Below are 13769 nucleotides of genomic sequence, written 5' to 3'. Positions count from 1 at the left end.
GTGGCTCCTTTGTTTGACTCCCCCATGTGCCTCTCATGCACCGGGGCACTGGAGCTCTGCATTTACCTGCTCCCCCTCCTCATCCTCCCTCCCAGCATTTTCAGAGGAGCATGCCAATCGCCTGATTTGTGCTCTGTCCCTGCTCCTCCCTCTTTCCCAGAGCTGGAATGCTGTGAACAGCTGATTCACAGGGGTCCAGCTTCTAAAAAGGAGGGTTCAGCTATATAATGACCACATGGGGGCATTAGGGAAAGTGATGGAAAGCAGGGACTGTGTAATGACTACAGTGGGGAAGCAAGGAGCCAGAGATGGGGACCAGGACAGATAACCCTATTGAGGCAGCAAGAGACAGCAGTGGAGAAAGGGACAACTATCTAAGATATATTTGAGAATTGGTCTGTGTGTCTGCCTGTCCTCCAGCTGGGGGATATGCACCCCTCCCCTGGCTGTGCTCACTGGAGCTGCAGAGGCCAGGGAGAGGCACTTCTCACCTGACCTCAGGCTGCTGCAGTGAGGGAGGACTGGGGCTGAGCAATGCTGGGTAAATCTTCTAGTGTATCTGTCTAGTCTCTATGTATATTTTAGAGTGTGTCTGCCTGTGTGTTTGACCATTTGTTGAACTCCTCCTAAACAGTAAGAGCTAGGGCCACCAAATTTGTTAGACAGCCTCCTCTCTCCAGCCTTCATTTTCTTTCATTTTTGAAAAAAAAATCATTGAAATAACACTTCTATTTATTTATTTATTTATTTATTTATTAATTTATAAATAATATATTTTTAAAGAAATTCCTTCAGTTACAGACCCAAGCAACACTGGGTATATCTGCTAGTAGAGTATTATAAAGGCTTTGGAGTGAAAATGTCAGTGTCTTTTTACATGAAAAAACACATCATGCCAGTCAAGGGTTCTGACATCAGTACGCTTTGCAAAAAAGATCCAGTTGATATGGGGAATGATCTTTCAAACTGCTTAAAACCTTACCATCAGTATAACAAACACTTGGTAGAAAAGTGTTCTGTCAAAGATTTAGTATCCGTGCACTTTCCATCAAGGAAGATCTCTGTAAGCTTGAAAGCTTGTCTCTTTCAGCAACAAAAGTTGGTCCAATAAAAATTATCACCCATCTTGTCCCTTCAGTTAAAAACAGAGCAAATAAGATTTGACATGCCTGATATTTTTAGGTAAAAACAAAAACTTTTTGGAGCAGACTGAGAAGAAAAATCCCTTCAGGCTTCCTTATATAATATACGCAAAAATATAAATTTTGTTTCATTTTGAAGGTCACTTTTTATCTTAACCTGCAACATACCATCTGTTTCACTCCATTTCTGACCGTTCACTTCAGTACTTGTGCTATTTGCCAGTCATGACAAATTATGGCATAGTTTTAAAACATGTAATTTTTCCTTATGAAAAACAGCCTCCTAAAATATGATCATATAACTTCCACTTTCATTGCATGCAGCTTGCACAGGAATGGATTGAAAACCAGAAAACAAGAGAGAAAAACTGTTACCATTTGCACTTACAAAACTTTTGTGCTGATTTGAATCGAGCAGATTTTACAGGTGAGTATTTATGAAAACTCCAAGTTATCTAGGAAAATTGGCAAAAATACAGTGAATTGAATTAATGAATTTAAATTGAGTGGTGGAAATAGGAGTAGGAGATGCACACATTTGAGTGCTCAAATTAATGCGATTACAGTAAAATCTGAAGGTAGCTACAAATACAGTGAGGATCTTTATATAAATGCGTAGAAAGAAAGATACCTTATTGCCAAGCTAGAGAAAGCATATTGTGCCAGTTGGATATGGTACAACTGTTGCTCCTAATTAGGTAGGAGCAGTTTGCATGTGACATCTAGAATGCTCAGGCTTGTAAGATTTTTCCTTTGTTTGAAAAAAGATACAGAACACATGTCAATGAAAAATACCTCTTGCAAGGAATTCATGCTTCTAAATTGCTGACTATACCAGCTGTTTTCTAAACATTTTAATATATCTGATCTCACCCATTTAGAATTATTTTGAGGAGATGGGAATGAAATAGCCTTTTAGCTTTGCTTCATGTGTCGATTGGAGTCCAAGACTGACAATCAGAAACTCCTGATGTTGAATTCTACTTTTTGCATAAATTCCTCTTCTGGCCTTGGGCAGGTCACACACTGCGCACACTGCAAAGTCTGCATTTCTGTAACTTTTAACTATTTTAAAACTTAGATTCACATTTCCAAAGTGCCTGCAATAAATGAATAATTGGTTACTCAAGTACAGCTGGCTGTACCCACTTAATTTTTACATTGTTCCTGGTAGCATACATTCAGGAAAGTGATCTGGCAAAACAGCTTCATCCAAAAGATGACGACTTGATCTTTTTGGTGGTGCCTGAAAAACAAAACACCTTTGCAGAAGAAAGCGAGCTGAATAGCCGTCTTGTATATCATGTAGGTTTTGTGACCCGCTTCTCCCGTGCATCACTCCGTGAAACGAGTAAGTAAAAATGGTAGAGAGACGTTACAATATTAGTCCACAAGGATAGGAAGGAGATGGTTCTTTTCGCATGATGACACCATATAATTTAATTCCCTTCCATGTCATATTTCTCAAAATCCATTCTAGTTTGCTACTTTTTAAACTTATTTTATTTGTATGTATTATTTCCTTTACAGTGCTTGTCTCCAAAGGCTAGCTTAGTAAGAGCCTTTGCAACAAACCTAATGTCTAATCATCTGAATGTGGAATTGAGGACCTTTTTAAACATCTCCAACCAGTGTGGCTTGCAGAGGTATAACAGTGCCTCTGTTAATATTTGATGAGATCTTTCATCTTTGTAGTTACAGAATTAAAATGTTATCTTTATTTGGGTCAGCCCTTAATTGAGACTTTCCAAAGTGGTGTTAGTTAATCAGTAATTAACAATGTGTCAATCAGTTAATTGGTTATTTGATTACCAATAATAAAAAATATTATTGGTATTATATGCTAAGTGACAGGGTTCTCTTGAGTCCAGGTGAGTTTAATAACAACAAACTTGGGATAAGACACTTGATTGGCTTTATTGATTAACACTTAGTAAACACTGCATGTACATTGAGAGGCATAGTTACCAACAACTGTAGAAAACCTTTCCATTCTGGTCCCACTCTATTTCCACTTTTTGGTCCAAACTTCTCATTTGGGGCTATTTTTGACATTCCAAATTCCATTGCAACTTTTGAACGGTCTCAACATCTTTTGGTTAGTCATTTATGCCCTTTTTAAAACATGTATTTGTTTTGTGTCTTGCGGGTAACCCATTGGTAAAATATCTCTGACAACAGTTTTCAAAATATGCTAATGGTTACTGCTCAGTAAAATTCCAATATGTAAAGTTAGCTTCATCTTCCTGTGAAAAATCATGGGAGTCTTACTTTCAGGCAAGCTTCAAAATCTTCTTGGTCTATCTGAAGTACCATGTTTTTCTATTTTAAGAAATTCATGGAGATGCCAGAAATCAAATCCATACTCAGCAATAGTGGGCCATATAATTAAGTGGTGGTTTCCCTATCTCTTTTGAAACTCTATGGTTTTTATATTCTCCCTCCCTCAAGATCACTTGTTGTTGCTACCATGATTAAAATAGGACTCCCTTTATAACCATCCTACAGTGTTCTTTAGCTGGCTGAAAAGGTTTCTGTTAAGTTATGTTATACAGTTATTTCCCACACAGAAGTTGTGCCCTTCTTTTATGGGACTTACATCTAGGAAGTAATAGACTAAACATTGTTTCTGGGACCTAATTGTCAGGTTCTTTGGTGTATTGGGTGATAATCTAGAAGTGGAGATCTACTGTAATGGGAGTATAACATTTTTATATAAAGTTGATTAAAACCTCGGTATTCTGGTCAAGTAAAGATTGACAGTGATTAAATACTGTGTGTATTCTTTGGACCCTGTCCTGTAAGATGTTGAGCAGTCTAATAATTTCAGCAGGAAAGTGTTTAATATTTCCTATAATCATGCACTAAGATGTGTTGAAGTGAAGAGCTTCAGAAGTAGTTAAATTAATATTGAAAAGAACTGTAACTATTAAAGTGTAAACCTTAATGTGAAAAGAATAAAATCTGTGGTTGCTTTACTCTGATGCTTTTTCTTCTAACAGGGCAAAATGAGCAGCATGTTGTCTGTCACATTTCTGTCCAAACTCGAGGCAATTTGTCATACTATATAAGCCAGCAAGTGAAATGTGTAGTGATAAGCTCTCTAGTGACCACGCAACGAAGGTTCAAAGGTCTGCTACTGTTGAGCAGGAGTCCTCTGGCTAAATCTATCATAAATCCAAGTTATACCGACTTCTGTCCTCGAGATTTGAATGTAGCTTCCGAGAGCACAGTAAGTCCTGTAATTAAGAAACAAATGGTAGCAAATGGTTGTGAGGGATGATACATGAACAGTTTGTATCTTATTTTACCAATTTTGAATTTAGTATTTAGTGGCTGAGCCAGGTTCAAAATCATCTTTGGGTCTCAAACTGCATGCCAGCTTGTTGGAGTTAATGAACTGTATGTCTTGATAAAGGGCTGAACATATGTTTAGGTGCCTTTGTTTTGATTTATGGCACTGTATTGATAATTGTTTTAATGAAGAAGCACTTCCCTTTCTGCTTTTTGGTGGAGAAATATCTGCTTAGGAATTGAAAGGGGTAGACCATAAAAACTGAAGGAAGGCACATGGGAAACCTAAAATCCTCTCTGTAACAACCTTCAAGTCAGAGAGAAAACTCAGTCTCCGAAGTCTATGTCCTTTATAATCTCTCCCAACTCAGTGTCCCAACTCAGGGCATTACAAGAAACAAACTGGAAATGCAGAAACTTGTATTGATTAGTTCAGTTAATAAAACATTCCTTTTTTTCCATGTAGACTTCCTATATGAGGGACTACAATGCAGATCAGAAGAAGGCTATTGAAACTGCATATGCTATGGTAAAGGAGCATCCACGGCTTCCCAGAATCTGCCTGATCCATGGGCCACCTGGGACAGGGAAATCAAAAACAATTGTTGGACTCCTGTACCGTATTCTGACAGAGGTAGGTGAATATGGATACCTATTCCATCAGGTATTCCATCCTTGCTCACTCAAGAGAAACAGTGAAATGAAGTTACAGTAAAATGCCATTGGTCTGGCATCCAATGCTCTGGCACTCCTGATGGTCCAGCACCATCAGGAACCCGGAAGTGCTCTGGCTGCCGGACAATTGGAGCTGCTCTGCGCCTGACTTCCCTGATTCAGCTGCTGCTGAAACTGACCAGAAGCTGAATCGGGGAAGCTGGGGGCAGAGCAGCTGGAGTGCTGCCGGCTTGGTCCTGTAGTGCTGCCCCTCAGGGCTGCAGGACCTACCTAGCAGCATCCCAGCTGCTCTGCCCCAGGCATCCCTGATTCAGCCGCTGATGAAACTGACCAGCAGCGGCTGAATCAGGGATGCCTGGGGCAGAGCTGGACTATCGGAAGGGGGGGCTATGAGGGATCTGGGGTGGCATCCCCCCACCTCACCCCAGGCCCCTCATAGCCCCCCTTCCAATAGTCCGGCATATCTGATAATCTGGCACCTCCTGGGTCCTAAAGGTGCCGGATTATCGGAAGTTTACTGTATTTCATTCACGTAGACACTGATGGCTTGGCTTAAGGTCAGCCGAATCCAGCTACACATTTTGCGTAGCTAGATGGCATACCTTAAGCTGACGTGCCTGGTCTAATATAGACCAGGACAAAATATATAATACTACTTTGCCTAGCCATTGTGTAGTTAGTAAAATGGGAAACCAGAGTCATCTTTCACACTAAAATTAAAAATGTTAATTTTTTTGACCACTGGAATAATGAAACTTAAAACATCTCACCTATTAATCTTCATGTTAATCCCCTAGTTTAGCCAAATATATCTCTGTTAAATAGAATTCCTGCCAACAGTGTCCATTTTAAGCAGCATTTCTTTCTGTTAAGAACTATTAAGCTTGGGTGGTTCCCTGAGAGAGGTCCCAATATGCAGCCTTCCTGATAAGCATATCCTCTTTGAGAAGAATGTATTGACTCGTTTTTTAAATTAAAAATATGGGCTAGACAGCTGGTTTTGAGATCTTGTTCATTAACCTGCAGAGGTCTGGGAATGCGAATCCAGCTCAAAACTTGAATGCCAAGATCAAGCGAAACCGAGTTCTGGTTTGTGCACCTTCCAACGCTGCTGTTGATGAACTCATGAAAAAGATAATTCTGGAGTTCAAAGAAAAATGCCAAGACAGAAACAATCCTTTAGGTATGAAAGTTTATATGTAAAATGGGTAATATTGAAGGGAGAAGTAGGAATTGTTTAACAACCAGAATGCAATTCCTTCATCATATCACTTATTCATAAAGTACATGTATATACATTGCTGTACAGATAACAGTAAGATATGTTCTCCTCACAGAAGAACATAACCTCATGCTCCATATTGATTGCTTTCATAAGTTTCTCTAAAATGTGCATAGTATAATTTGTCAGTGATTGTATTGCTTTAATAGAAAGCATTTAACAAAACTTTACAGTTTGAAATCACTGTCATTGATCCTTTTCCTCCTTTTCTTTTAAACTATCAATACACTTCTTTCTTCCTATGGCTCAAAGCTTTGAGTAGAAGACTTTCATCTTTGTACTGAAACTATTGAAATTTCTAACTCTTGTAAGTTTGAGTTGCCGTTAAAGTTCAGGTTAAAATGCTTTTGCAATATATTCAGGAGTCAGTTCACTTTGTGGTTCTGTTTTTCTCTTGCTATTTGTACTAGTGTGAAATTGACAACATCTGAGCAAGGCGAAGGATTGCTCTTTACTTTGGTGGGTTGGTGTTAGCAACAGTGTTTCTAGCAGGAACTAAAATTACTAGCAGGGAATAATATTCCAATGCTGTCAGAACTGCATGCAGTTAAAAAAAAATGGCTTCACTGTAGTTTCATAGATTCGTTCATAAAGCTGATGTTAACTCCACATTCATGCTCTTGCTTCATTTCTGTTAGTTGTCTTACAGCAGATGTGTGTTTGCATCAGATTATGCCCTTTTAATCTTGAAATATTGTAGATAATGGAGTCTAATTCAGATAATGAAGTCTAGCATAGCTAGCTCCTATCTTCAATCTATAATCTGAAAGTGTGGTTTATATACAGGAAATTGTGGAGATATAAACTTAGTGCGACTGGGTCCAGAAAAGTCAATAAGCATTGATGTCCTGAGATTCAGCCTGGACAGCCAAGTTAGCCATAGAATGAGTAAGTAACATGCAAAAAAGACTTCTTCAATTTCATTTCTAAGAATGTGGTCTTGAGACTGGTTATGTTATATGTCCGCTCCACTGGATACAAAGGAAAAGCATCGTGAAGGCAGATATTTAATGAATAGCCTGTATTGTGCCTCAATGCTTTTATAAGGAATCTGTTTGCTCTAAGGGTCTAAATGGGGGAATACAGTCAAAATAAATTTGGCCTAAAACTTAAATTTTGTATTAAAAAAATTACACAGCTTTTATAAGGCCAATAGATTTTTCCACAAATAAAAATAGATTATAGTGAGAACAGCTGTATTTAAATGGACTTTTATGTAGCATTTGAAATCTAGAAGCTGTGGCATTTAAGAGCTTGACAAATAGAAAGGATACTGACTTTATTGATTTTTGTTGTCCAAGGTGAGAAATGCAGGAAGTAAAAGGAGTGTAAATAACTAGCAAAGTAGGTGTCCTTTCATTCTAAATAATCTAAGCTGGTGCTAGTGACATAGTTAAAATTGGTCTGTAACATTTAAATTTCTCCTTTAATTTCCCTCTCATTTTGTTTTCATAGACCGGGGACAACCAGGTCGTGACCAGGATATTCACAGGAAAAAGGAAGCCCTGGATCGCCAGCTGGACATGCTCTCTCGCCAGCGTGCCATGGATAGATGTGAGAAGAGGGAGAAGGTAGTTTAACTTTGTTGCTATGTAGGGTTTTTTATACATCATCATTTCAGAGGAGGCTTGTAACTGATTCCTAAGGCTACATCTACACTGGCGTGATAGTGCGCAAAAACGCTTTAGTGCAAGAGTTCTTGCATTAAACTAGTTGCGCAAGAAAGCGTCTATACTGGCATGTGATTTTGCGCAAGAGCATCCTTGCCAGAGTAGACGTTCTCTTGTGCAATAAATCTCCAATGGCCATTTTAACCATAGGGCTTTCTTGCGCAAGAAATTCATGTTGCCTGTCTACACTGGCCTCTTACGCAAGAACAGTTGCGGAAAAGGGCTTAGTCCTGAGTGGGAGCGTCAGAGTTCTGGCACAAGAAGCCCTGATTTCATACATTAAAACAGTTTACTTGCGCAAGAACACACGTCCAGGGTAGACAGGCAGCAAGTTTTTGTGCAAGAGCGGCCGCTTTTGCGTAAGATCGCACCAGTGTAGACACAGCCAGAGAGTTCTTTCTAAACCTAATATACCTTTCTTGGTTTTAGTTGGACGCAGCATTTTCTCTCTCATGCCTCCAACCACGTCAGTTGTTGAACAATGTTAAAATAAGCCAGGAATTAATAGTCTTCTGCTATAGAGACATTTGTCTCTGTCATTAATCTGTGTCAAAATTCTAGATAAGTTAATATATAGCCCTGGAACTCTGAGTCCATTTGCAGGATCCTGTTTTTTTACTTGTCAGCTAGAGGGAGCAGTCCTTTCTTATAAACTTTCATGAATTAATTTTCATGTGTGTTTTAAAGCTTATTTTTTTAACCTTTAATACTGGAAATGGATATGTATTGAGCAGTGTTCTTATGCTAAGCTATTAGTTCCACCTTTGATTTAGTTGTGACTCTCATTAACTTCCTTGACTTGAAAAAGAGCTTCGTGTAAGCGCAGAAGCTTGTCTCTCATCAACAGAAACTGATGTAATAAAAGATATTACCTCACCCACCTTGTCTTTTTACATATAAAGTAGTCAGACTATACACGGTTTTGTGGCTTTTTGTTATGCTTCACTTAACACTCTCACATCAATTGTTGCTTTAAACACCGCGTCTCTGCAATGGTGTTGCATGTAGTTGATGATAAATTACAATGGTTACCTTCATGGTGACAAAGCAGCTGGTGTAGTATGCTTAGGAATCTGTTTTATATATATGAGACAGCTCACAATTGTGTGTGTCTTTCACTGTGCTCTGTATCTACAGATACAGTTAGATACTAAAAGGCTGTAAGTTCAGTGTTTTTTCAAGCGTATAAAACCTTGAGATCATAGAAGAACAAAGGAAAAGAACATTGTTGTTAACTCTTGATACAAATACACAGTTCGTATTTTTCTTTCAGAGTCAAAAGTTAGATGAGGAGATTGGCAAACTTTCAAAGGAGCGGCAACTACTTACTTCTCAACTAAAGAAGGTAGGAATCTTTCCTCAGGGCAACTCTTTAAACAAACTCAGTTAACTTGTACAAATACATCCTCTTTATCTCGTACAAAAGTGTGTTTTGCTTTTGCTGTAGCTGAGAGAAATAAAAAAAAACTTAAATAGTATGTTGGTGAAAATTCAGGTACATTCTTCTGGCAGGATTTTGAAAAAAAAGAATGCTACACAAACAACAGATGAAAAATATGTTAAAAGTATAATCTGTTAGTTTAGAGTGAATTTAAAATAATAATCTACCCACATTAGTATTGTTAGGAGCAACAGACTATGAGGGGGAAGGGAAACATCTATTATGCATGAACTCTTTCCCTCAGGACTCTTCCCCTTCAGCAGCCTGCTCCGAAACATCTGGTTAAAAGCAAAATACACTTAAACGTTTTTAAGAAAGCCACATACAGGAACTGGGGGAATTACTTGATTTAAGGAGGATGATGGAATTTTGTAAAGTAATTTTATGTGCTCTTTGAGATGGAAACACACCCCGATATGTAGCTCTTCTTCACAAAGCAGAAAAGAGGGCCAAACTACAGGCAGCTATCTAAGCAATCATGAAAGTTTGGCCTGGAACAGGTGTAGGCTGTTCATCACTAGGGATGTTAAATATCGGTTAATTGAATAGTTGATTAACCTCATGAATTCTTATCGGTTACTCGGCTATTCTATAGTCCTCAGGAGGGGGGCCGCCAACGCGGGGTGGCAGCAGTGGAGTGGGGTTGAGCTCCCGGATCTGGCATGAACCAGAACTAAACTGGGCTGCCTGCCTGCCTGGCTCCTAATACACTTTAAATGCACAGCCGCTGTGGGGGTAGGTCCTGAACCTGGTGTGAGCCAGAACAGAGTTGCGCTGCCTGCCCGCCTGGCTCCTAATCCTCTTGAAATGCAGAGTTGCAGCGGGGGTAGGTCTGGAACTTGGTGCAAGCCAGGACTGTGCCAGGTGCTGGCCAGCCTGTTAAAAAATTTACTGGCAAGGGGCAGCAGAAAATGCATGTAGTCTATAGCATTAACCTTATAAGCTTTTGCTTAATGGTTAATCCGTTAATTCACTGCATTATTACATCCCTATCCATGGCTCCCTGTTTTGTCCTAGGGTCTTGAGGAATGTGCTGATAGTGAACTGATTCTAAAACAACCATTATGAAGTCTGGATTGCGTATATACAGACATAAATGTACATTCTCAATGACGATTACACCATGTACAACCATCTCCTGTAAACTGCATAGAGATGATATTATGTTAAGGAGTTGTTTTAAATATGCCTAAAGTTTTAATTGATTTATTTCATATTCAGTTTCTTTTGGTAAGAGCTAATATCCTTCCGAAGAAGCTGACTTCAGTGTAACCATATGTTTAGCTGTTTGAATTGTCCAAATTGGTAGTTGCTGTTATCACAAAGTCAAAACAGATGACTAAGAACATTTGAAATCCATTTAAAAGGGAGATGATATTAAAAGCCCTACCCTTGTATTCAAAGGTCCGGGGGCGCCCTCAGGAAGTGCAGGCTAGCATCATCTTGGAGTCCCACATCATCTGCTGCACATTGAGCACAAGTGGAGGCTTTCTGCTGGAGTCTGCTTTTCGCCGGCAAGGACTTGACCCTTTCAGCTGTGTCATTGTGGATGAGGTCAGCAAAGCTATTAGTAACTGTAATCAGTTTAATATTGATGGCAACAATGATGCTTGGAAGGATGGAAAAACATCCATTCTGAGCTAACATTTTTTTGTCCCAGTCTTTCCTCAACAGACTGCTTTGTTGCTTTGGAGGATAGGCTCTCCTCAGTGCCAAAGCCAAACCTTAATCCCAAAACTACTTTCTCTATTTAAGGCAGAAAGATCAGGGCTACACACACTGTTGCTCAGCCATTGGCTTGGCACCTTTGTACATAAGCCTTTTTTGTCCTCATTATAAATAATAACCATCTGAATCCATGTTCTACCACTCAGTAAATCTGGGAGATTCAAGACCTATGAAAGGTGAGAATAGTGTCAAAGTTCATTATTTCTATCCTATATATGTTGTTCAGGTGAGAGATTGGTTTGAATTAATTTAAACCACTGGTATTCAAATGGTTGAGTGTGCCACCATGTTAGGGCACAAGGGCTTGACTGGTTCTGAATTTTGTCTTCTATTATCAAAATATTCCTCTCACAGCTGATCCCAGTCTCCTGCTTCAGCAACTGCTGCAAGATTCTAAGAACAAGATGGAGAGAGGAATTAGGGGTGGGTAAAATACGGCCAACAGGGCAGATCCGGCCTGCCCAGCATTTCTATCCAGCCCGCCTAGCTGATTAGCAGAGTGTACATACTTTATAGCCATCAGTGTGCATTCAGCGCACTAGACACATTTTCCCAGACTCTGTGTATCACACATACAATCTATGTCATAAAATCTGTCTTCAAGATGGCCTCCCAGACCACAGAAATACTGTTTCTTAGAAAGAGAGGAATCACATGGGATGTGAATCTCTGAAGGTGAGCACAGCCAAAAAAAAAAAGAGATGTGGGGATTTTCCAAATGGATAGCTTATAGGTGTATCTGTTTGACAGAGCAAGGAATATTTTCTTTGGATGTAATTTGATAGCAATTTTTATTCATGGAGGATAGATCTATCAACAGCCAGGTGGATAGCCAGTGTCTCTAGCCACTATTTGTCAGAAGCTGTGAATGGTTGATTGGAGAGATCACTTGATGATCACCTGTTCTGTTCATTCCCTCTGGGGCACCTGGCATTGGCCACTGGTGGAAGACAGGATACTGAGCTAGATGGACCTTTGGTCTGACTCAGTGTGACCTTTCCTTTGTTATACTGGTTTTCTTCACTCATATTTCTTAAGCAAAGCAATTTTCCTTTTTTTTACAAAAAAAATTGTAAAATGAATGTGTTTGAGATGGGTTATTCTGGGTACATTACAGGAAGTGTAACATTTACTTATATTTCCTCTTGTCTTACAACTCCTACTTCATTGATTCCTGCTTGTTTGTACAAAAGGCGGGGCAGTCGTGTGAGGTTGAAACTCTAATTCCACTGACTCATCGCTGTAGTAAACTTGTCCTTGTTGGGGATCCTAAGCAGCTCCCTCCTACTGTAATATCTCTGGTAAGCAACTTGTATTTATATCTTTGGTAATGGAGTTGTATAATGGAAAGAATGAAAGGACAGTATTATCTTTGTAAATATAAGAGGGGAAAAGAATGGTCTGGTCAGGGCACTAGCCTGGGACTCCAGTGATTAGGTTCAATGACCTGCTGTGCCACAGACTTCCTGTGTGATTTTGGTCATGTCAGAGCTGTTCCCCACTCTGGCACTCCAAGTGCAGAAGATGGGGGCCTGCAAAAGACCTTAAATACCTTGACTCTGTAGGCTCTGTTTACAAAAATTCCCTAGAGTCACGTATGCACTGGCTCTAAGAAAAACAAAAGCTGCCACCATCAAGTGATTGAAGCTTGAAAAAACAGGGAGGAACACTTGAATTCCCCCCCAGGGTACTCCAAGCTCTTTTGCCCCAAGAGAGCTTGAAAAACAAAGCAAAAACACAGAAAACAAACTGTATCTCTGATAGCTGGACTCCAAGGCTAGGCAGACATACACAGATCTCCTGTTATCTTCCAGGACACAGGAATCAAATCATGGCCTTAAAAAAGGTGATTTTATTAACAAAACAAAAAGATATATTTAATGAAGCATACTTGGTTGGTAGATGTTACAGAGCAACTCAGAAAAGAACAGATCAAAAACACAAAGTTCTTTGGGCTGTAACTTAAATGGTGAGGGAAGGCATAGATTCACACAGAGAAGTTTAACCAAACAACCAAAACAAAGATGAATACCCTGATTGCGACTAGATACACATTTTCCCTCTACTCATGTTCTGTGCTGATCCATACTTCAAGGCCCAATTCACTCCCTTGTCCAATATTTCTTATAGGCATGGTAATTCTGAGTACTGCATCTGCTCCATCCAGCCCTTACTTAGAATTCAAAAAGGAAGAGCAGACCAGGTATCTATATCCAATTCAGATTTCAGTACTGTAACCCCATTAGTTCTGCTGGCCCCCTGCCAACACCTGCTAGCTACCTGAGTTTAATCCCTTAGGGTATGTCTACACTGGCTCGCTAATTCGAGCTAGGTAGGCAAATGAGGTGACCGGAGTTGCAAATGAAGCCCGGGATTTAAATATCGCAGGCTTTATTTGCATGTTCCCGTCCGGTCGCCATTTTGAAATTTCACTAGCCCAAACACACTGCTGCGTGGCTACGCGTGGCAGTGAAACATTAATTTGAACTGAGTCCTCCGAGGAGTAACAGTTAATTCGAACTAAGGACTTAGTTCGA

At 39.6% G+C, this 13769-nt stretch overlaps 1 protein-coding gene across 1 annotated transcript in view; it reads left to right on the top strand.

Annotated features, from left to right (window-relative positions):
• Positions 1-13769, top strand: part of SETX (senataxin) — a 58596-nt gene that overhangs the window by 28184 nt on the left and 16643 nt on the right. Inside the window, exons 10-19 of the mRNA XM_075905822.1 lie at positions 1467-1569; positions 2317-2493; positions 4145-4374; positions 4903-5070; positions 6138-6294; positions 7180-7281; positions 7849-7964; positions 9337-9408; positions 10909-11058; positions 12426-12533. Of these exons, the coding sequence (XP_075761937.1) occupies positions 1467-1569; positions 2317-2493; positions 4145-4374; positions 4903-5070; positions 6138-6294; positions 7180-7281; positions 7849-7964; positions 9337-9408; positions 10909-11058; positions 12426-12533 (1383 nt within the window). The remainder of the gene's footprint in view (positions 1-1466; positions 1570-2316; positions 2494-4144; positions 4375-4902; positions 5071-6137; positions 6295-7179; positions 7282-7848; positions 7965-9336; positions 9409-10908; positions 11059-12425; positions 12534-13769) is intronic.

This window comes from Pelodiscus sinensis, chromosome 22, assembly GCF_049634645.1.
Source record: "Pelodiscus sinensis isolate JC-2024 chromosome 22, ASM4963464v1, whole genome shotgun sequence".
NCBI lineage: Eukaryota > Metazoa > Chordata > Testudines > Trionychidae > Pelodiscus > Pelodiscus sinensis.
This window is presented reverse-complemented; position numbering and strand designations above follow the sequence as displayed.